This window comes from Temnothorax nylanderi, unplaced genomic scaffold (assembly GCF_030848795.1).
Source record: "Temnothorax nylanderi isolate EJ_2023f unplaced genomic scaffold, tnyl_v1.0 TNYL_tig0036_pilon, whole genome shotgun sequence".
Classification (NCBI taxonomy): Eukaryota; Metazoa; Arthropoda; class Insecta; order Hymenoptera; family Formicidae; genus Temnothorax; species Temnothorax nylanderi.
Genome location: NW_027249098.1, coordinates 747,094 through 769,065, shown reverse-complemented (window position 1 = coordinate 769,065; position 21,972 = coordinate 747,094). Strand labels below are relative to the sequence as shown.

The 21,972-nt window shown below is 46.2% G+C and overlaps 1 protein-coding gene across 2 annotated transcripts in view; it reads left to right on the top strand.

Annotated features, from left to right (window-relative positions):
• The window catches only part of LOC139771162 (uncharacterized), a 162,788-nt gene that overhangs the window by 79,627 nt on the left and 61,189 nt on the right, over nucleotides 1–21,972 (top strand). For both annotated transcript variants that reach the window (XM_071703714.1, XM_071703713.1), the window contains exons 2-4: nucleotides 16,820–16,920; nucleotides 17,012–17,241; nucleotides 19,326–19,519. In XM_071703714.1, the coding sequence (XP_071559815.1) occupies nucleotides 16,820–16,920; nucleotides 17,012–17,241; nucleotides 19,326–19,519 (525 nt within the window). The remainder of the gene's footprint in view (nucleotides 1–16,819; nucleotides 16,921–17,011; nucleotides 17,242–19,325; nucleotides 19,520–21,972) is intronic.

Here is a 21,972-nt window from a genome sequence, read left to right as displayed (position 1 = left end):
TCGCCGCGCGGTTCTCGGAGGAACGCAATCACGAGAGGTCCGGCGGAGAGATATCGCGCATCCGGGGGATGAAGAACGCCGATCACCGAGATAAAAAGCGCGGCTCGATGGACCACGCCATATATATGTATAATCTACGGCTTCATATTCGTGGCGGAGCGCGGCTACACGATAAACGCATGATGGATGACGTACAATAAATACCGGAGGCAGGGTTTTTTTAGGTTATCTATTATATGGCATACTATCAATAATTAATCGTGACGCGTTGCCGACGAATCGAATAAATAATTCAATCGCCGACAGTTCTGAGACCAATTTTATCAAAACAGCTCGGGCAATTAGATTTATCGCTGTAACGTCGAACGGAACCGTGTTGAGACACGCGTCAAAGAGGAGCGTTAGATAGAACGGCTCTTATCGCGATTAATGAAAATCCGGGCGAGAAGGTCGTGGGAAAGTCGCCGCCTGTGATCTCGATGAATCGTACGTATCCGCGAACGGAGAGCTGGATCAGGGGTGAGAGGAGGCGATGGTGAAGCGGGGAAAGGGAGAGGATACGGGAATCGCCTCTGGTGGTCAAGCGAGCAGACAGGAATCCCGATACTTTCGTCGGACTCGCGCGTACCTACGCGCGCCACGACAAGCCAGGATCGATACGATCGATACTCTCCCGTCCCGGAGAGAGAGATACACGCTGACCGGCCTCGGATTGATGGATCTCCTCTCGTCGACGTTTTCGTAGTCGAGCCTTCGTAGCGCGCGCCATTGTGCAACCAACGTCGCCGCGCCGCGCGACCAACGCGGGAGAGAGAAATTACCCGAGGCACCCACGGAATCTATGTGGCAGCGTCCTCCCGCACCCGCAACAGCGGATTTAATTGTCCGATCTCTCGAGGCAAACGCCGACGTTTAAGTGCAGTCTCACGTTTAGGATCCATCTCTCGACCAGCACTCCAGTTCCTATTCAAACGAATCTGAATCTTGCAGTGTTACAAGTTAAATAAAATAGTACAAATGTACGTAAACTAATACGAAGCAGCCGCATTAAAAAAAAGAGCTATGAATTAATCCCTATAAATGTTCAAGCAAGAGAATCTTGATGCCGTAGACACTTAAAAAAATGTCAGATAGGTATATAAGAAAGTTTTGCTCTCAACTTCGCCTTTACAATGTTATTTATAATTGCAAAATGAAGAAAGGGTACGACGTGGATACAAAAAACAGCGGCTTGTTCCGCTCTGTAGAATAACACAGCTTCAACATCGTCAACAAGCGTCGAAACTATGATGGCAAACGACGTCGGTCGTGCCGCAATGTTCTACAGAAGAGGATACACCGGGGCGGCGGGAGAAGGATGCGATCAAATCCTTCGAGTCGTACAAAGACGAGTACGAAGATCATTTACGAACGATCGGTAGATCGCAGATAAACCGAGCCGAGCGGACGGGAACGTATCTCCTCGTTTGCGCCGATCACGTCGGACAAACGCCGCCGAGCGTAATGCGCGACGCTGCGTGAGCTTGCAACTAGCCGTGTGCGCGCGCAATCTTTCGAAACGCGACACGTTAACGACAACATTAGCGACGCAACGAGAGTCCGACTTACAGGGAGTCGTGTCCGGTTGATCCCGAGATATGATCTCTCGAAAGAAGAAACGATCACAGGAGAGGACCTACGTGAACCGTAATCGTAAAAGAAATTACAGGTGCATTTAAATATACAGGACATTTCTAATTTTTCTTGAAAATTCAACCTTGGAATAAATTGTACAACATTTTACAAGTAGAGAATTTTGCGGCGAATTAGAATGATCTGAATTGACAGCAATTTCGTTTTTTTAAATTAACTCAGGACCTCTATAACAAATTTCTTACTTTTAACACCTAGTTTTGCGACGCGGTTAAATCGTTATCGGATATGCTGTCGGGCATTTTAGTTGTGTGCGCCAGGTCGGAGTGTCAGACACGCGCAAAAATTGGCACGACAACGGCCGCGCGGTCGCGAAGACGGCCCGGGCGTCTCTGATCGATGGTCCCGTGTAGTCGCAACGCGTGGACTATACGCGGGCCCGATCCTTAACTTGTTAGCCCGGGATTGCCGACCTGTGATTAAGGTAACGGTAGTCATCAATTCGGCCACGTGATCGTTAGGCTGTCAGTCGGCGACCGACATTTAAGCGGCCGCCGCCGTGAAATCGTTCGACGGTAATTTGCCACCGTTCGACGGCTCGGGCGCGAAAATGACCTTTTCGAATTTACTACGGATTCTCGCCCGTATAACTCCCCCTGTCCGCTCCGCGTGAATTATAAACAGGACACACTTCGTCGGCTCTGTTGATCCAAACGTGTCGGCATGCGCGACGAAATGCTTCTCGTGAAACTCATTACATCACGTATCTGACGGATAAATCGATGTTGATTATTTTATTTTTATTTTTTTTATGTATTTAATTACAGTAAATTTTATACTCTTTACGACACAAGACAAGTGTGATGTATATCTCTCCGAGATATAAATTATTTTATTTTCTAACGTATTGAGTAAAGGCATGTCTATTCTTTAAGTGGTTACGGAGCAACGTGAGGTATCTTAGATAGTATTCTTAAAATAGCTCATACAGCGCTTATCCGCTCGTTTATCCTAATAGCCAGAAGCTTCTTTCACGGTGTCTAGAGAAGAAGAGTTATCATTGTAACGAGTCGCTAACAAGACGCAATTTTTTTTATCTTTCTTACCCATTTCCCTTAATCATATTTGCTTCTGTAAAAATCAAATTGTCGAATATTAAATATCTGAAGAATGTCCCAGAATTTTAATTATATCTTCTATGGCATAGTTTTGTCAATTTGAAGTCAGTTTCTCTTAATTAAGATCTCTATACTAATAATTTCTCTGAATTATAATGGTAATTAACAAAATCTTATTGATCCATTTTGCTTCGTTAGAATATACCCCAACATAATCGTGCAGGAAATACGTCCGCGCATATTGCGCACTTTGATGTAATACAGCGATTAATTCGAAGCGGATCTACGGCAGCTGATACAGCCGGATTACATATGAAATCGTGCGCGCATTCAGCATAATACTCCGAGCGGAATGCTCGACTAATGACGCGGTGCTACAGTTTATCGATGATTACGATGTGACGAGGGGGATGTGGGCTGGGCGATCAATCGCTGGAAAGCGGATTCCGTTTGCGTTCCCCTTCTCTCTCTTTCTTCCTCTTCTTTTTTTTCCTCGATTTTTTCCTCACGCACTTTTCGTTTCTGCAAAATGGCCTCCGGGGACGCGCCGGTCGCGCCGATTGGCCGTTTCGTCGCGAATTATGGGCATAACGTGGGCGAGATACGTCGGCCGCGCGCGTTTCCACGGATTTATGCGAGCTCGCCAAACGTCCGGAATGTCATTCGATGTGTTCTCGTATAAACGGCGACGCGCGACGGTTGCGGCGGCCGCGACGTCTGGTCTCTCTCTCTCTCTGTCTCGCAATACCTGCATTCGATTTTCATCGATCGTCCCGTGAGTAACGTGTTTTACGACTCGGAAGAATCTCCGGGGCTATAACTTCATTTCTTCCACGCGGCGAGCGAATCGATTCTCTTTGGTAATGATCGCTCGGCGTCGTTCCGCGCAGTTGCACGTCGACTAATGCTTAATTCTTCAGTTTTTTCACGGGTCAAGTTATCCCGCGATATTTTATGGCGGTGAATAACTCTCCGTTGGGAGAATTATTTCGCGTAAAAGAAATAAACCGCGCGGGATACAAGCTTGTAATTACTTTCTTGGGATTTTTTTTATCACGTAATAATGACGAAATCAGGAGAAATCCTATCGATGCGTAGTTTTAATTAACGCGCGTACCTCTTGCAATATTGATACTTTCGATGCAATCAGTCGCCGGTGAATAACGTCCCTTTTTACGCCGAGCGTTTCTTTTTAATCATTTTCCGCCGCGCGATGCACCTATATACCTCGTATCGATCATGCATTGAGTCGTCGGCGTCGAAAATCGAGTTCGCGCCACCAAATCATTAATCATCGTTGGCGATTAATAGCTATCTGCGGAAATGCGTACAAGCGGGTTTGCAAAGTACAATAGTGTCACGGCGATGATTAAGACACCGCCCTGCGACCCCACGGGATCTAAAGGGCGATTGTGGCATGTATGCCAATTTAAATCGAGACTCTCCAATCGACGTGATCGACGTAATGAAAACCGAGTCTAAGAGTGCGCGGCTAATTTGCATCGGGATGAACGACGCGTTTGCGATGTTACCGCAATAACAGGCGCACTCGCGTAGTATTGACGGACGCTATTGCGACACTATCTTCCACTCGTCGGTTATCAAAACGTGCTATCCGTCGCTTTTTGACACGGCGTCAACAATCCATCTGACTGACATTTGACGTTTTGTAATTTAGTATGATTTGTTTGCGCATTGAACAGGACGGACAGGTATAGATGTTGAAAAAATTAATCTTCAAACTCGCGAGTAGGTCAAAAGTCGCGCAATTGAGCGCGCGCGTGTCGCGCATGGGTAAAAAAATCGTCTTCTTAAAGTTTGATCAAATATACTCGCTTCTTAAAAAGGAATAAATTAATCTTCTTGGTAAATAAATTATTGGATTGTAGAATTACCTTGGCGCTTAATTTCAATTTATTAGAATCCGCTATTCCGATTTTTAAAGGCGGATATTTTTCCCGATGCGAGTAGAGTATTCTCTTGGCGACTCTTGCGCAAACTTTCCACCAAGGCCGCGGCAAGGCTCAATCTACTTGCTTAATTTATATGCGCCGTATCGAAGCGTTAAAGGCCGCGTTGAAGCATTACGTACATATATTTAGATTAACGAGGGAGATAGATTATACGGATTTACTTTGTGTACGGAAAATTAATACGACGCCGCAGTGTCTCTACGATACACGTTTAAACGGATGAAACGATCAATCTAGAGTCCCGTGTGAACCCCATTCACGAGACGAGTGCCGGGTGTCAGATAAACGTAACCGCACTTCGAGCGCGCACGGCCGATCATAGATTAAGACACGTGGAATGATTATGACTTATGACAAATGTAATCTAGAACTTGACAGCTCAATCGGCGCGTCCGGTATACCTGCGAGGGTAAACATTGGTGTTCGTGTTCCCCGTGGGGCCTCCGACTATTTAGATCGACCGATATATCGGAGCAAGTTATTCCCCGTTTCAATTCGTCGCTTGCATCATGGATTTTTATCTTTTCAGAAAATTAGTTTGTAATGTAACTCTGTGGATGTGTACAAGGAAAAAGGCAGTTAGATCAACTTTTATTGAAAAGATATATTTCGAAGTTATTCTTTTGATATTATTAATATTAATGGAAAGTATATATTATTTTATTAATTATGGAATATTAATTCGCGTTTGTCATTCTTCTTTAAACTGAATAAATTACGCTTAGCGGTGCCTCATTGTATATCCATTTAATTTTCTCCCCGCAAAAAAAAACTTGATAATAAGTTTCTTCTCCGACAGGAGGAGGCCTTCCATCTCTTTCTGACCGCGTTTCGGGCTCCTTTTGCCTCGGCGTGAATCTCGAAAACGCGCGAAATGGAAAAAAAGAACGACGGGAACGGATCCGAAAGTGAGAGAAGACGCGCGAGGGAAGGGAAAGCAAGCCGGAGAGTTAATTATACGTCGTGCGAAAGAAGATTTATCGGGCGTACATTTTCCACGAGGCGCGCGCGCGCGCGCGCGCGCGAGTCTCCTACGCTCGCGTCATCATCATCCCTGCAGCCCTTCTTTCCGGCTCCCTCCGCGTCGGGCGCGTGGGTGTCTCCTGACGACTCAATATTACTACCACAAAACATACACGCGGTCGTTACCACGGGCGAGCCGCGCGGCCATGGGCGTACCGTGGACGCGCGCGTGAAACGAGATAAGAAGCCCGAACGTCTCGGTCGAGACAGAGCGGTAGAGCGAAGTACCGGATGAAAAAAAGTCCCGGTGGATGATGGTGGTTGTTGCGGTCGTGGCGCGACGGAGGCCTCGGACGGTACCTAAACCTCGGCAAGTTACGACAGCGGTAAACCCGCGTCGAGAGATTCAAGAATATCGCGCGGTGCCCCACGGAATATCCTCGACGCACACAAGATAAACAATCTCTCCCACGCCGCACGATCGCCGATCGATGCTATAATGAAGAACCTTCCTTCCTTTCTTTCTTTATCTCTTTCTCGAGAAGAGATTTCTCCAACTACGCCTTCTCTCTTCACTAAATAGTGTTTTCTCCTCGAATAAAAACGCGCGCGCCTGCGTCCGCTCGAGGCACGCGCGCGCGCGCGTGCGAAAAATTCTCCGACGACCCACTTCGCGTTTCTAACGTACCGTAGAAATTTCAGGCGGGAATCGCTCGAATTCCAGGATCCTTCGCTGCTGCGTCGGCATCCTTAGAATTCCTTGTAAAATTACTCGACACACGGATATTGCGCGCTCCTGGGGGCCGCAAGGCGAATAATGCGATTACCCGCTTGAAATATTCGCGTACATCCTTTTGCGCTCGGGAGCGCACGGTTAAAAAGATACTTCAATTAAGTTTCTGAAATATCCGTAGAACGTGGCAGATTTAAAAACAAGTTTATAAAAGGGAAGAAGAGACATTTTTTATTTCAGTACAGAATTAATCTTTTTTTCTTACAATTTCAAACATTTCGACAAATGTTTCAACAGTTTGATTAAGTCTCTAGACTCAGCAATGAAAGAAAAAAATCAAACTCAGTGAATGTGTTTCGATGGACATCTCAACATTCTCGAAACCATAGAGCAACCTCGTGTTCTTTCGCGAAGAGAAACGGCGATTCCCCGGCTATGTAGTGCAGATTTTAATATAATTTGGTTGGATGCCGGCGAGAGCGAATAATCGAGACAGGGTGATGCATGCCTCAAGGTTCATTGTATTGTACCCACGGGAGGAATACGGCATGAGGAAGGTGGAGGAGGAAAAGAAGAAGAAGAAGGGCTCCTTTGTGAAAGCAGTGTCAGGAAATCAGGATTGATATAGGGCTGCGGTAGGTTCGCTCGTAACTTTGTCCCGCGGTACCTGGGACTCGGTCCCGATCCATTAATCACCCTCGTACGAGGCCTGAACTCTTGGGTGATTAGCAGGCGTGAACACCGACTCACCGGAGATATATATGCGATTGGCCGCCATTGTCGACCACCGCGGACGCTCCGCGACGGCGATTGAGACGTCCGTCTTCTTCGTGGATTCTGAAAACGCCGCGGCTGGAATGAAAATACACGATTTCACGGCCGGAGCTCGTGCCACGATTCTCATTTGCTCCTTCCTTGTTTCCCGCGTTCCGCAAACAATTACGCTACCGCAGATATACATACACACCGTTGGCAACAACACTAAGGACATCGTTGTGTTGTATTGTTAAGCAAAGATGTAGGAGAATCATTTGCACTCATTTTTGCATTGCTTTTTATGAATTTTTAAAACAAATTTTGTTAACATGAACGTTTTTTTTCTCTGAACAACTCGGAAAAGTGATTGTAATTAATTATTTGTAGTCATTCTGTGTGAGATTTATTGTGATCATAATAGAGAGTGTTTCTTTTAGGCATATCTTTCACCACAACTGCCAGTTTCAGAAACGTCTCTTTCTTCTTTGTAAGAGATATTCATAAGTAGATATTAACATGCGTACATTGCGCGATCACAGTAAGCGGAAACGGATATAAGCACAATACGATATTAATCATTGCTTTAAGGCTTGTTTACGATAGCTATGAAAAGCCACGCAGGTTACGCGACGCTTTACGAAAGGGGCGCTCGTTATTCTTATTCGTAAGCGTTACGTCGGTCTTAAGTCATTCCCGTTTGTCCGGCTTCGTGATCCTCCGGGCTCCTAAAAAGAGGCGCTTAATTGTACGGCGATTTAACCGGAGGGGAACCACCCGTGGGGACTGCCAGAGATTCCCGCGAGTTTCGTGGGTGTAACTTACGAGGTAATTAATGCAGCCGTAAGTTGCGAGCCTACCTCGAGGACGGGGCTTGCTTCGTGCTTCTTGATGTGCCCAAAACTATGTTTCTTGAGCACGAATTACGCTGGTCCACTCGCATTACTTACCGGAAACTTACCGTTAGTTTAATGCGCACATTTTATCAATGTAATCGACACGATACAGCCGACGCTAATTTCGTTCTTTTATTTCATTATATTTAAAAGCCACATTTATGCTAGACATAAATTCTTCCAAATGTTAAAGATTTAGGAGCGCGTGAGAGGTTTTGCTTCAAAATCTCCCGAAAAATTTCTATATGTTAATCGACTCTATCGGTTTCTTGCGGTCTGATTCGTATTATTTCCTAAACATTATGTAATGTGTTTTATTCCATTCTATTCTTTTGCGCGCGCGCGCGCGGAAATTGAAATGCGCCGCGCATACCGATCTTTCTTCTATTCCCCATGCATGCGCATCGAGATCAGTCCCATCGCTCTTCCCTGTCTATCGTCGAACCACCGTTTCAAATCTAGGGCGAATATCCGGGGAACGAGCGTTCTTCGTGGAAGAGCTCGGTCGAAGAAAAGATCGCCCCGCACGATTTTAACGACGAAAGCAGCGGATACGAAAGCACCGGAATTATTAATTAGGCAGGTTCTTATGTCCGCGTCGCGCGGCACGGTGCCGCGGAATCCACGAGGATATAAAATTAGCAATTTTATACCGCCACCGCCTCGGTCGGCCGACCGATTCTCAGACTCGTGCCAATATCGATTATTGGGCGGGTTTCTTGCCCGCCCGCGGGGCGATCTCCCGGTGGGACTTTTTCTCACCCGCCTTTTTCTTTTATTTCTGCTCTTAATTACCTCCACGAGAATGACGAGATGCGGCCGCGATGTCTTTCTTCGCCAACTAGTGGGAATTTAATTACGAATTTGTGATACGTGCCCCCCTGCGACGCTTGAAAGCGGAAGGGGTTATTACGCACCGCGTAAATCTCTCGTGTCGAGGTATTGCTAGATACCGGATACGCACGGTAGAATGACTTTCGATTCCTTGCGCGATTCTAGAAAAGGATTTGATGTGTTTCGTAGCAGGTACACACCTGGGTCACGCGTGGGCCCACACATGCACGCGCGTACAGCCTATCACGCCTCCTCGCGTGACGTCACACCTGGCTATAATCGCCGGGATCCGTCGGGGGAGGAGAGGAGTGAAAGGGCGAGTGAAAAAAAGGCCTCGATGAAGGGAGAAAAAAGGAGTGACCCGAACCGGTTCACGCCAGGTCAACAGCACGCGCGCCACCCCCGTAAGACCCATCGTACATCGGCTTGATGCGCATCTACCGGGTGTACGAGCATGATTCGCAGTACAACTCTTTCTGGTAGAACTGACTTTGATATATACACGGGGGAAATAAAACGTCAATTTTATCTTTCAAAACCTTTTATATTGACATCACATTTAAATATTTAAATATCATCAAGAAAGTATATAGGACTGCGCGTTGTTTTGCTCGTCGTGCAAGTCATTAGCGTTATTACATCGACTTGGCTCGTCTTATCCGGGGAATTACGCTAATTATGCGAAACTCTATCCTATCGTAGTCGGTGAAATCCATCGGCGCGAATCCAGAATTATCTGAAGAGACGGGCAAAAGGCCGTTAGTCCGGTTCGATAACAAGTTATTAGTCAAACGTCGATAAGCTCTTCGTCATCGAGCGCTCTTCGTCCCAATGATCTCTTCTCCCTCCCCCCCTCTCTCTCTCTCTCTCTCTCTCTCTCTCTCTCTCTCTTTCCCTCTCCTTGCCAGTTTCACTCTTGTTGCGCGATTTCTCCGCCGCTCAATTACTGTAAATACACGGAGTAATAGCCGCGAGATTATTGGCGGCGTTTCGGAAGTTTTTAATGAAAAGGACGCTGGAGCGGCAAGCCTGGTAGCAAATTATTCCGCTCGCAATACGCCGGTCTCCGTCCGCCGAGCCGGCTTTTACTACTTCGGCGTGCATCCTGCCATTTATCATTTGCAACGTGCAATCGAAGACGGAGGGGCATGTGCGTAACGAGAGTGTTGTACAAGGTTTCGAGCTGTGTATACGACCGCGCGTGCACCGGTGTCTTGTAGCTGACGCTGGCGAGAGGAGAGCAAAGCGGCGGGATAAGCCGAAACGAGATCGCTATCGAGGCGCCGTTAGGCTGTTTGTCACCTCTCGCAAGCGCGTGGGTTGCCGTCGCCGTGCTCGCGTAACCCGAATATGTGGTGTATGTAGTTTTTTAAGTGGCGTTGTAGATATTCTGATCGCAAGGCGGAGAAGCTTGCGAAGAGCCGATTCGAATTCAGTCTGACTGCATTCGCATGGCAGCGCACGAATGCGTTTACCGCTCAATTCGCGTGCCTCTATACTGCGATACTCCGCCTCGTGTCTTCTTTGCGGAATGCATTATAAATCCGTAAAGTGCATTATAAGTATCGCGTTCGAATTTTCAGAGAGACATAGAAGCCTTGAGAATAGATGACAGTGTAAAGAAAACGTCGGGTTTTATCATTGTGAGATAATAATCGCGTGCATTGTTCTAAAATACGTATCAAGTTAATTAGACTATGATCTCTGTAAATATAAAGCCGTAATAAAATCGCTTCATCACGAATAATGTATGAAAAGGATGCTGCGCATCTTTCAAAATCTACATTTTTGAAAGTAGAAATTAATAAAATTTTCTTAATTTAAAGCAGGAAAGTTTTCCCTATATTAAACGAATTAAGCTCGTATTTCTTTCTCCGTCTTTTCTATATTTAGACGCTCTCGCGCTATTCTCAGCCCCGATTGTGTCCGTTCACCATTTTTCTCGGACGTTCCCGGAGATATATCACGAAAATATCGAGGATTTATCGAATCGGATAAATCGAAAATATCGAGGACGGTAGGTATACCGGTAGCGGTCTATTAGCGAATCGCTGCAAGGCTGTTCGTCATCTCACGCTTGGCTAGCTATGCCGCGGCGTGAGCTCGCTTTGCCGACACGCGACCTACACACGACGGCGCGCGACAGCTCGCCCCGTCCTTTTCCCGCTCGCGTAAGAACAGCGCTCGTCGGACGAACGTCCTTTTCGCCTTTTCCTCGTCTCTCTTCCTGTGCCTCTTTCTCTCTCCCAACCCTCGCGACGAGAAACCCGTCCCTCTTGCTCGCCACCCACCGATCTGACAGCGAGCGCTCGCGATGGCATAAGGGAATGAGACGGAAATAAGATACGACACAGCTGATACGCCTTCGCCCACCGATTACGCGCGCTAGGTGTACGTCAGAGATTGTCGATGATGTCATTCTCGACTGTAGATATACTTTCGGTAAGCCAAGTGCAGGACATTGGCTGGCCGATTATAGATACGCGGATACGCGAAGGGCGCTGACGAGGAGAATTTTCAATGGAGCGTGCAAATTTCATTCTCGATTCGTAACTAGTGCGAGACGCATTTTAATTAATCGGGTGCTTTGGTAATACCTGTAGACAGTCACGACCATTCAGAGAAAATAAGTGAGCAAGGAAATGACGGAGAACTGACGTAAGGAATCAGTTGTGACATGACGTAATATGTTTTCCTCAATTTGTCTAGATCAATTTGTCAATTGTCTCAGTTCTTATATTTATAATTTTTTGTCTTAGTATATAATATAAGAAATAATATACATATATCTTATTAGTATCTATATAATCTTAGAAATCTGCCCTTAAATATTGTTACGGAACATCTTTCTTTTCGCGCTTGTCAAATTAGTTGAATACCAATGTCTTCATAGAAACATCAACATTGTCATAGCCCATTCAAAATTAATTCTTTGCAAATTGCTTATAAACAAAATAACTGCAAAACAATAATGTGCCGATTATATACGGGTCAATCTCAATAAATTCGCTCGATAAACCCCGACGGGACGAAATTCGTGTCGGCGACAAAGTGAAGGGAGGTTTGTGTGTTGTTCGAAGCCGGAGCAAGCTGCGCCAACGATATCAATCATCCCGCGTGACCGAAAGCGAGACTTTCACCACGAACGACGACAACGAAGACGTCGATGCGGCCGGTCGTATAAAATCCTAACGGCGTACGCTACGAAACTTTTCGATTTGACGACCGTCGAGAGTTCTTCCGTGCGATCACCTCGCGATCGCGCCACCCACGATCCATCATCGCGCTACCATCGCATCGGCCAAGGAGAAATCGCGCGGCGATTCAATGGTATCGTTGATCCGTTCCGCACGGCGGGGATCGGTAGCGCGCTCGATCCGGCCGATCGAACGTGCGCTCGATCAAGACGATCCCCGCTCGCGTCCCGCCTACGCACGATCGACGCGATAGCGAGATGATGAAGAAATAAGCCGAGCGGAAGAAAACGCCGAGTTCGCATCGGTGCCGTCGACTTTTCGTAAATCATCGAATAAATTCAGAAATGTTCTTCAGAAGGCGATAAACATTTCACTATACTTTTAACTTATTCTCAAATTTTTACGCATACTTAGTGATATAGCTGACAATTGATGTTGTATAATTGAATTATGCAACGTAGTAGTTTGAATACGTTTACGATATAACTGCATCATTTTTCGCGCAAACATTTAATATCAGTACATTTAATAGAAAAGACTTCGTGATGTATCTCGCTGAGATCTTGTCAGGAGAAAATGCAACGTGAAAGGACGCGTTAAAAGCTACCACTGATGCGATGCGCCATATTTCTTAGGACGAATTTTATTGAGGAAGTTAGGCGGAGAGCTGGAGACGGAGGAAGAGAGGAGGGCCGGGAAGTATTGAATTCATCGGTACGCATTGTCGACAAGATATACGAAGCTGGGGGTTACGGGTTAAGTGGGCCCTGTACCTCCGGTAAATAAGTCTCCCCGCTTTCGTACGCGTTTCGCGCGAGCGCGTGTGAGCGCGTCGCTGACCCATGCATGCATGCACGCTCCATGCATCCGTTGTCTCTCGCGTGCCTCCGAGAGTGCATACTGGCCACGATGCGCTCGCACAGGCCAACCGCGCTTTCTCAGGGCAATTTATAATCGTACGGGTTCAATGCGAGCCCGTGTGGGACGCCCGAGAACAAAGAGACACCCCGTAGTAGTAGACGCGCGGCGCGGCGCAACGCGGTGCGGTGCGGCGCTCACTCTCTCGGCGGTCTCTTCCTCCGGAGGAGAAGGATCCCGTCGGGAGTAACGGCGGAACGCCGCCTTCGCCAACATGTCGTTGATTAGTCGCTTGAGTACGCGCACGGAGTACTCGTTAGAGCGATTCTTCGGGATCCCCCGGACGTTGATACCACCCCCGGGACTTTTACTCTCCTGGCCGGCGCGCGGCGTCGCGCCCCTCGACTCCAATTAAAACTTTACGACTCTCGCGGCGGGATGTTGAATAACTGAAACCGCGCGTGCGTCGCGTACGTGGTATGTCCCGGGGACGCATTCCGCGATTAATTTGTGTTTCACGCGTCATTATTATCTTTACGGTAATATTTGCGCGACAAACCCGGGGACCGGTTCATTACTCGCGCGACGACGATAAACCTCAGGGCTGATTGTAACTTGAGTTCTGCCATACCGGGGCGAACGTTCCGACGTTCCTCGAGATTCATTCCTTAGGCTTTTCCTTCCGGTTCTGCAACGTCAGCTATAGCGTCACGTCTATTATATCTATATTTTACGCACATCAATTGTTTGCTGTAAAAGTGATCGAAAAGATATTTTCAATTTTTTGCCATTATCGAGAATGGTTTAAAGATACGAGATGCGTATGCGATTTCGATAGAGATTGCTGGAAAACCGGCGAGGATAAACGCTGCTGATTTCTGAGATCAGAGATCATACTCGATGTAATCCGCGATGAGGCGATCCCGGGTACGATCGATTCAGGGAAAAGGGATCTGCGTGGATATTGTTTGTACGTAACTTACATATACAGGAAGAAACAAGGTACAAAACGGCGGTTCCACATGACCCACGACCTCGCCTCTAATGAGCGGCAAAGCTTGCGGCTATTGTAAGAGAATCTCCTCCTCCCGCGTCGTCTGAGGGCTTCTCTCCGTTTTCTTCGTGCTCTGCCCTCCACCCGAATCCTTTCTCCGGTCTGGCCGTGCTCTCATACTTTTAACTCGAATACAATAAGACAGAAGAAAATTCGATCCTCCCTGTGATTCTGCATGGAGGCGCATTTATCATAGCTTATATATGCTAACTTGCCCACGGCTACAAAAGGAGATTAACAAATATTTTCCTGCAAGAATTGATATACAAACTGCGTCGGAATCTCTGTTATTTTAACAATAGATTTTATAATCAATTTATAATCGAGCTCCTTGTGCTAAAATCGATGCATTATTTTAGGTTTTTTTATAATAAAAAATAGAACTAAGTTGTTACCTGTCGACACTGTATTCAATAAAATGTTTTCGCTCGATTCGCGGTTACTTACATCAGATAGATTGGATGTTAAAGGATAACGTCTCCGAACCGCGATATTTCGCGCAGAATCTCCGCGAGTCGCGATGACCGCGTGGTCATCGCCAAGAGGAAGATCGGTGATTCCACGAAGCGATCGGTGAGAGGAAAAAAAAGGATGAAACGCAACGGGAGAGAGAGACGACCCGACCCGAGCGAACCCGCGAGCTCGCCGCACCGTTCTTGTCGAGCGAATCGACGGGCGCGGCGAAGGGGAACACCCTGTACATGCCGACGACATTCCCGAAGTGCAGCGCGCAGTTTTTCGCGGCTACCAGTGCAGCGAGTAGCCTGTGACGAGCGAACGAGTGACTCAGAGGCATCGAGGTAGACGCAAGGGCGAAACAACACGCACGTGCTTCCTCGCGTACGCGTCTCTACGTGCATCCATGTACACGTGTATACACGCGCGCGCTCCGTTCGTGCGTGCGTGCGTTGCCGTACGCGCGTGTGCGCACGTACGCGCGCCTGCGGCCGGATCGCGCGGAGCGATCGCGGAGAGGAAAGGAAAAAGGGAGAAGCGCGAGATTTATTTGCCCGAATTTCGATGGCCGCCGCCGTTGGCCGCGCCGCTTCCGAAGAATGCATCTCGCATTCGGGATCTTTCGCGGAATATGTCTTACGGTGGATTCCCTCGAGGAGGTTCCCCTCGAGTGCTCGATCATCGCTTTTCCGAATTCGCTCCCGCCGCGTTGGAGATCTTTAATGTCCGCTTTGCTTAAAGAACAACGTCAAAGACGAGAGAAAATATTCCAAAAAAGAGTTTTCGCGATTTACGTTTGAAAGTTTTATGTAATTGTGATACATTCTAGATTTAGAAACGTTTTAACCATCTTATTGACGCGCCTAGTTTTAGCCTGAAAATTTAATAATTATTATCAGGGGACTCGTGGTCACTATCTCGAGCTGGATCGCAACGATATCCGATAAATCAATATCCGACCAACGATCGCAGACGTGCGTCTCACCGATGATATATCGTTTTGTCGTGGATTCTCTCGAATCGGCGCTATTAGGCCATCGACGTCGCCGATGCTTTTTGTGGGGGGAATCACGCGAGGTTCACCTCGCGTGTCCCATGTGTCCCGTAAACGATGGCGACTAGTACCGCGTTTAACTAATGTGTCGGACCGGTTAGGAGCGTATTGATCAGAGACCGAGGCTAGATTTATGTCGGCGAATGATTCACGGCATGTGATTTACAGCGGATTGTCCGATGCGCGCGCATACTGATTGAGCATTTATGCCGCTCTCCCGGCATCGTAATCATTTATTGGGTTAAGGTGAAATTCTCCTTCTTCCCTCCTATCGAAGGGTACATTCGGATTTATCTTTCTGCTACGGCTACGTGCCTCAACGTTTCGATATCCAAATTCACAGAATGGAAGATTCATCTTTACGGAAAGAAATTAAAACTATTGATTTGACAGGAAATATCATGTCGAAATATCACAGATTTCGAAATAAACCTTGGGCTTTATGTTACTTTCCTCTCTACGTGACGTATTTACTTTTTACGTTTCCTGAAATTTGATAAGTATAATTTATTGATGAAATTTTTCGCTCTCGCACAATCGTTACGGAATCGAAGTTACATACTCGATTCGCGGCGTTTATGTAAAACCACCAGGCACGGGCAGTCAGTGCGGTTACGTTTTAGAAAGCGCGTTCACCCTAACGGCGTCGCAAAAATCGCGTTTCCGTCGCCGATCGGAGTATTCGAAAGTCCCTTGGGAGCAGCGCTTCTTGTTTTTCATCTCTCGCTCTCTTCGATCCTCGATTACGAAGGCAGGACACGCGTCTCGCGTAGAATGTCGCCGTAACGAAGGGGCCTCTTCTCTTTCTCTCTCTGTCTCTCGCTCTTGTTTCCTTCCGTGCGTCCTCACGAGGATGTGCTCCTCGAGACCGTCCTTTACCTCCTCAGCATCCCACCGGGTGATCCCTTGGTACCGATGAACGTTTAAATTAGGCAGAGAATCCTTCGGAATGCGCGAAAGAAACGACGAGACCGGCATTCCGCGAGGTTTTGATACGCCTTTGGGCGTATCACGCTCGTGGGGCACTATTAGCCCTTATGCGGCAGAGGAATGACTCTTAAGGGCCCGACCCGCGATCCTTCGCGCCGCGGCTTTGAAACTTACACATTTTAAATCCTGTCCGCGAGCAGCGACTTGTTCATGGTGACATCTCCGCTTTATTATATACATAATTATTTCTTTTTTCTTTATATTTATACTTCGTCATGCTATTGTGCATTTATATTTGTACTCAATTTAATAATGTATGCACTGTGTGACTTTAAATTAAACTAATTTTTTATTCCCTTTGGTTGCAGAGTCTGGCCACAGGTTGGACAGCGGCTCCCCGTTTTGGAGGATTCAACTTGACCAGGACCTTCTGGATACCATCAGCGCGATCTATCCAGAGTGGTTTAAGGTAAGGCCTATTTTACCCTTCCTTCACGCTGTACCAGAATCGACATACTCATTGAACGAATGCGGGATAACGAGGTACACTCCTCGTGCAGGATTACACTAACAGTCGAGCAGCGTCGACGTCGTCCCCCACGTCCTCAAGCGTTCCCGGCGCGCAATCCTGCAACGACAGCACCGCCGTGGTCGTCGTCACCGAACGCGGCGGTGAGCACAAGGTCGCCAAAGGCGACGCCAAGTCGAAGTCCAAGGCGAAAAAAGCGGACGGCCATAAGGATAAGGACCGGGACAGGAAGGACCCTAGGCGCGACGCCAAGGACGAGAGGTGAGATAATTTGCGTGTGCTGCGCCGTATGTAGATTACGCGATGTAGGAAGGCAAAAAGCGTGACTCGCCAGGCTGGAGGAGGCTCAAGTTATATCGACCGAATATTAATAAAACCTCGTGAAATAGCGAAATGGAGGAGAATAATCTGAATCGCGTTATCACCTTCTACCAAGTTTCCACGCGAGTATAACCGGTATGCACGCATCTTGCGTACAAACAGAAGTAATAGACGAAGTACGGCGTGGTCCCGATCGCGCGCTGGACGTAAGGCAGGCCGTTATCGCGATCGAGAAATAGACACGTCGTCGCCTCGGCACCTGTCTCGATCATTTTAACAAGCTCCGCGGGCTCCTCCCCGACGCTTTGTCGCGCGTTGCCCGCGTCATTATCTCGGGAGACGTTATTTCTATTAGCTCGCGCCGACCTTGCAGAGACGCAGCAGGAGGAAGACAGCTTGCTAAGTAGCGGGTTATCGCACGAGTCCGGAAAATACCTGAGATCTCGCGACTCGCAGGAATTTTAAAACGCGGGCACTTCGATCTAATAATAATATTTTAATGATATTAGCACTTTGACTGCCGTGTCACATGCCCATATTTAAGTGACGGTTTTTTATTTATTTGATTAAAAATAATTTTAGTATTTAAAATATTTAAGAAATTATTTAACAGTCAAAAGTAATATTTAATTGTAGTAATATTAAACAAGAACTGCACGAGATGGTAAAATCCAAAATTAAAACTTTTATTAATTAGATAAAATATCTGAGTACTTAATATTTGATTTTAAGTAATAATTAAGGAGTTTGACTTAGATTTTTTGATAATAAATTCGTCAAAAGATTTTTTTGAATTGCTTAAGTAGGAGATAGCAGTATTAGTTCTCATGGTCTTCTCCGAGAGCCTCAATTCGCCGCTGCGAGTTGCGAGATCGCGCGAGATGCTAGGGCCGCGCCGAGCGGACGATTAACCCGCAATTTAGTATCAGTACCGCGTGTAATCGTTACGCGAGAATATAAACGCTCTTAACGACCGGCTTCCTATCTCCAGCTGTGACGAGTAATCTTTTCTCGGAACTTTCCCCTCGGCATCTTAAACTACCTCGCCGGATCGTTGGCTCTCTCGACGCTTTAAAATCTTTAATCGGCTCGCCAACTTCTCTACGTATGGATTCCGCGCGAAGCGCCGCGCGCGTAATTTTCCCTGAACTTTTAGTGAGATAAACCGAACGGGCCATATCTTTTGCGTGACATTTCGCTCGCGACGCCTCGTCTATATGCTCGCGCGTACCATCTGGATCCGCGAAGCTCTCACGAACCCATCGTCAGGTCCATCGAGATAAATGTTTTCACCCTTCAATGACTGAAACGCTTCATTGTTACCCTTTTGCCGCAGAAAAAGCGTGACTCCAATCTTTTCTCTTCTATTATACCAAGATTATTCGCGAGATGCACGTAACGTTTATTTTAACGATATATTTACGTCGTGTTCGTTTTATACGATATTTGCATTATCCGGGAACGAAAATTATAGGAAGAAATACATTTGTTCTAAAAATATCGCAGAAACTCAAAATATTGTGGAAAGAATTCAATTCCTCGTAACGTTAAATCTTTTTCCATATCAAAATAATATTGTTTATATACTTTGAATTTGTTCAAGCCGGAACCGGTTCGTGGAAATTCTCGACGTGGAAATGACGTATTATTTCTAGATATTTTTAGTTTATTTAAGATCGAGTAGACTCGCGGGGATACACACTCGAGGTATAAACTATCGGACGTAGATATAACTCGACGTCTGACGTTTCTTGCTCGGTGAAGATTCGCCTCGCGCTCGAAGAGAAGGAAAGAGCAACTGTTTCCGACTTTGCTTTCTGATGAAAACGTCGTACGATCGAGTGTCGATTGATCCGTCATTCCGTCATTCGCGGCAAAAACACGCCGCGAAGGACCCGGGGTCCGAGATTGACACTCGAGCTTCGATCGGTAGGCTCGCTCGGTCTCCTCGAGCCGACGTATGAAAGATTAATTCACAAAACGGCGACGTTTTGCTCGTTTCGGTCCGTTCTTCGGACCTGCAGGGACGCTGGAAACGGTAAGAAAGGAACGAAGCCCTCGCCGCAGCAGGATAAAGCAGCGGCGGACGCGGCAGGAAGGAAGGCCGCGAGTGCTGTTCCAGGATCGGAATCGAAGATGGCCGAGGGCAATCAGTCGCCGCCAAAGGCGGAGGTCGACGATTCACCCCTCCAGCACGCCATGGATCGCAACAAAGAATGTGAGTACACATACTCCTTTCAATCCCAAAAATATTAATCTAGCGTAAGAATTTCAAAAAGTAACCGCCTGTGTCGGCCAGATCTTTTGCCGAGTTTGTTTAGAGAAACGGGTGAGTTTGAATCTTTTTATTAATTTCTTCACAGACACAATGTATATATTTTATTTTCTAAAATTATAATATGTAGGTATCATTGATCAGATTGCATGTCGGTCAATAAAAATAAATGGAAAAGATAAAAATCGTCCACGATTATGTACACCTTGTGTACATCAAGTTTCGTATGCCGACATTCGCTATTCCTTCTTGCAATTCGCTTTAACTCTGTCACCGTTTCTCGCGGCGCATCTACTTCCCCCGTTGTAGAAACGGAAGTGTCGCTTCTCGACGTCCGGAATAAATGATGAAAAGACCTAACGGTCCCCCGTCGCGACGATCGCTTCCGATCGAATAATCGCGCGCGGGGCATTCGCTATTATTATGCGATGCAGTCCGAGCTGTTGCGTGCTCGTCGTCGCAGTTACACACTGCGATGTTATACCGAGGTACCGAGCACTTCCTCGGAGAAGGCGCCTATAATTGAAGGGGAAGGCGCGGTGTGATGGCTCTTTTTAACATTCGCGGGCAACTTGCCATTATCCCACGGCGACTGTAATCATCCGCTCGTTATTCGGCGCATAGCTCGCTATGCGGCCCTCGATTATCGATTCGGAATCCGGCGATTTTTTATCCAATAAAGAAACCGCTCGGAGCTTTTATCGTCGTGCAAAATGCAGCTCACCGGCCCATTCGCCACTTCCGCTACTACTACTACCGGCGCGGCGCCGGCAATCGGCCGATCGTTCCTCAAGCTTAGATCCCCGTTTTGTATTCGGAACGCGACTTCCCACGGGCAGGATAAAAGTATCAGTCAATACTACCGCTAGTATTCGATATTGCCTTTTTTAAGTGAGAAACACATAAGCGAATAATCGACAGTATCTCGATAGAAGTGTTTTAATTTTATATAGGAATAATTTTTTTTATTGTTATAAATATCGGATTTTATATATAACAATTTTTCTACACAGAAACTGTAAATTTAACTCAAAAATACTCTTTACAAAATATATGAGATTAAGTCTGAGATGTTCTTGATATACATCGAATAAATGAAAATAATTTTAAGAAGATTACCCGAAAATAAGCGTGTAAATATCACTCGATGCCGCTTTGAAAACTTCGCGGTGAGTTTCTTCCGCGATGAATCAAACGTGTGCCCAGTTTTTTCATCCACGAATTTCGCGGTGTATAACATATATACGCCGATTCGTCGTGGTTGACTTCCTTGTTAAAGTTACTGGCCATCGCGTGCGCAGTCTTTAGAACGTCATTTTGTCGCGTTTATCGATCGCCTTTTTCTGTAATTACTTGCCATCAGGCGCTCTCGAGGCGCTCTCCCTTCACGATCTCCGCGAAGGACGCGCATCGCGCAACGAGATCAGAGCACACGCAGCACGCCTGAACAATGTGTACGTACTTACCACTTTTAACGAAGGAACACAATATCCCCGTAGACGGCCGTGGAAATCAATAACAGCCTTTTGAAACCTTTTTCAAATAAGATTTTAAAAGTCACGCATTTCGAAGTAGTTTATCATAAATCATAAGAAACGTAATTCTATAAAATTGAATGTCTATAAAAGCTTAAATAATCATATTAATGTTCGAGATAGCTTCCTTTTACTATAAAGGAAAAGTTACGAATTTATTTTAAAACATTTAATAGTAAGTTCCTCCAAAATTTCCCGATATTATCACGGACTGTTTGGTGAACGAATTTCGATCTGTACGTTGCCCGATCACCTGTACGTGTGCACACACTGAGAAGTGTGCGTGCGACTGTCTACGGGAAAGAGACAGAGTCGGGCATTCGTGCAGACAGGTAGGTGCAGATTCGCGTGTGAGGGCCGTGTACACGAGTGTATATGTATAATATACACACGAGAGACAGGAGGCATGCCTATTTATAACGGTGATATCATCGCCGATTACCTACGCTTTCGCGTGGACAATCGTAAATTCTCGTAGCAGAAGGGTGCGGGTTTGATGCGTTACCAAATCCCTCGCAATCTTTCTTTTTGTTTCTTTTTTTATTGTCCGTATATAATACATGTATAATTTTTGTGTGACTATTATCTCTATTTCTTCGATATCTCAATCATACAGATCGAATATAATTAAAAGAGATATCTTGAATAATCGAAAATTAAATCTTCCTTGTCTAAGAACATCCTTTCTTAGTGGCTTTCACGAACTAATTTTATTAATATCTGATCATAGTTGCAATATTATAAATCAAGTGAATAAAAATTATATAATGAAAGGAAAGTAAAAGAAAATTTGGAAAAATAAATGTATTATCTCTTATTATAATATTTTTTATAAGCATTGCAAGTAATGTTGACTCACAA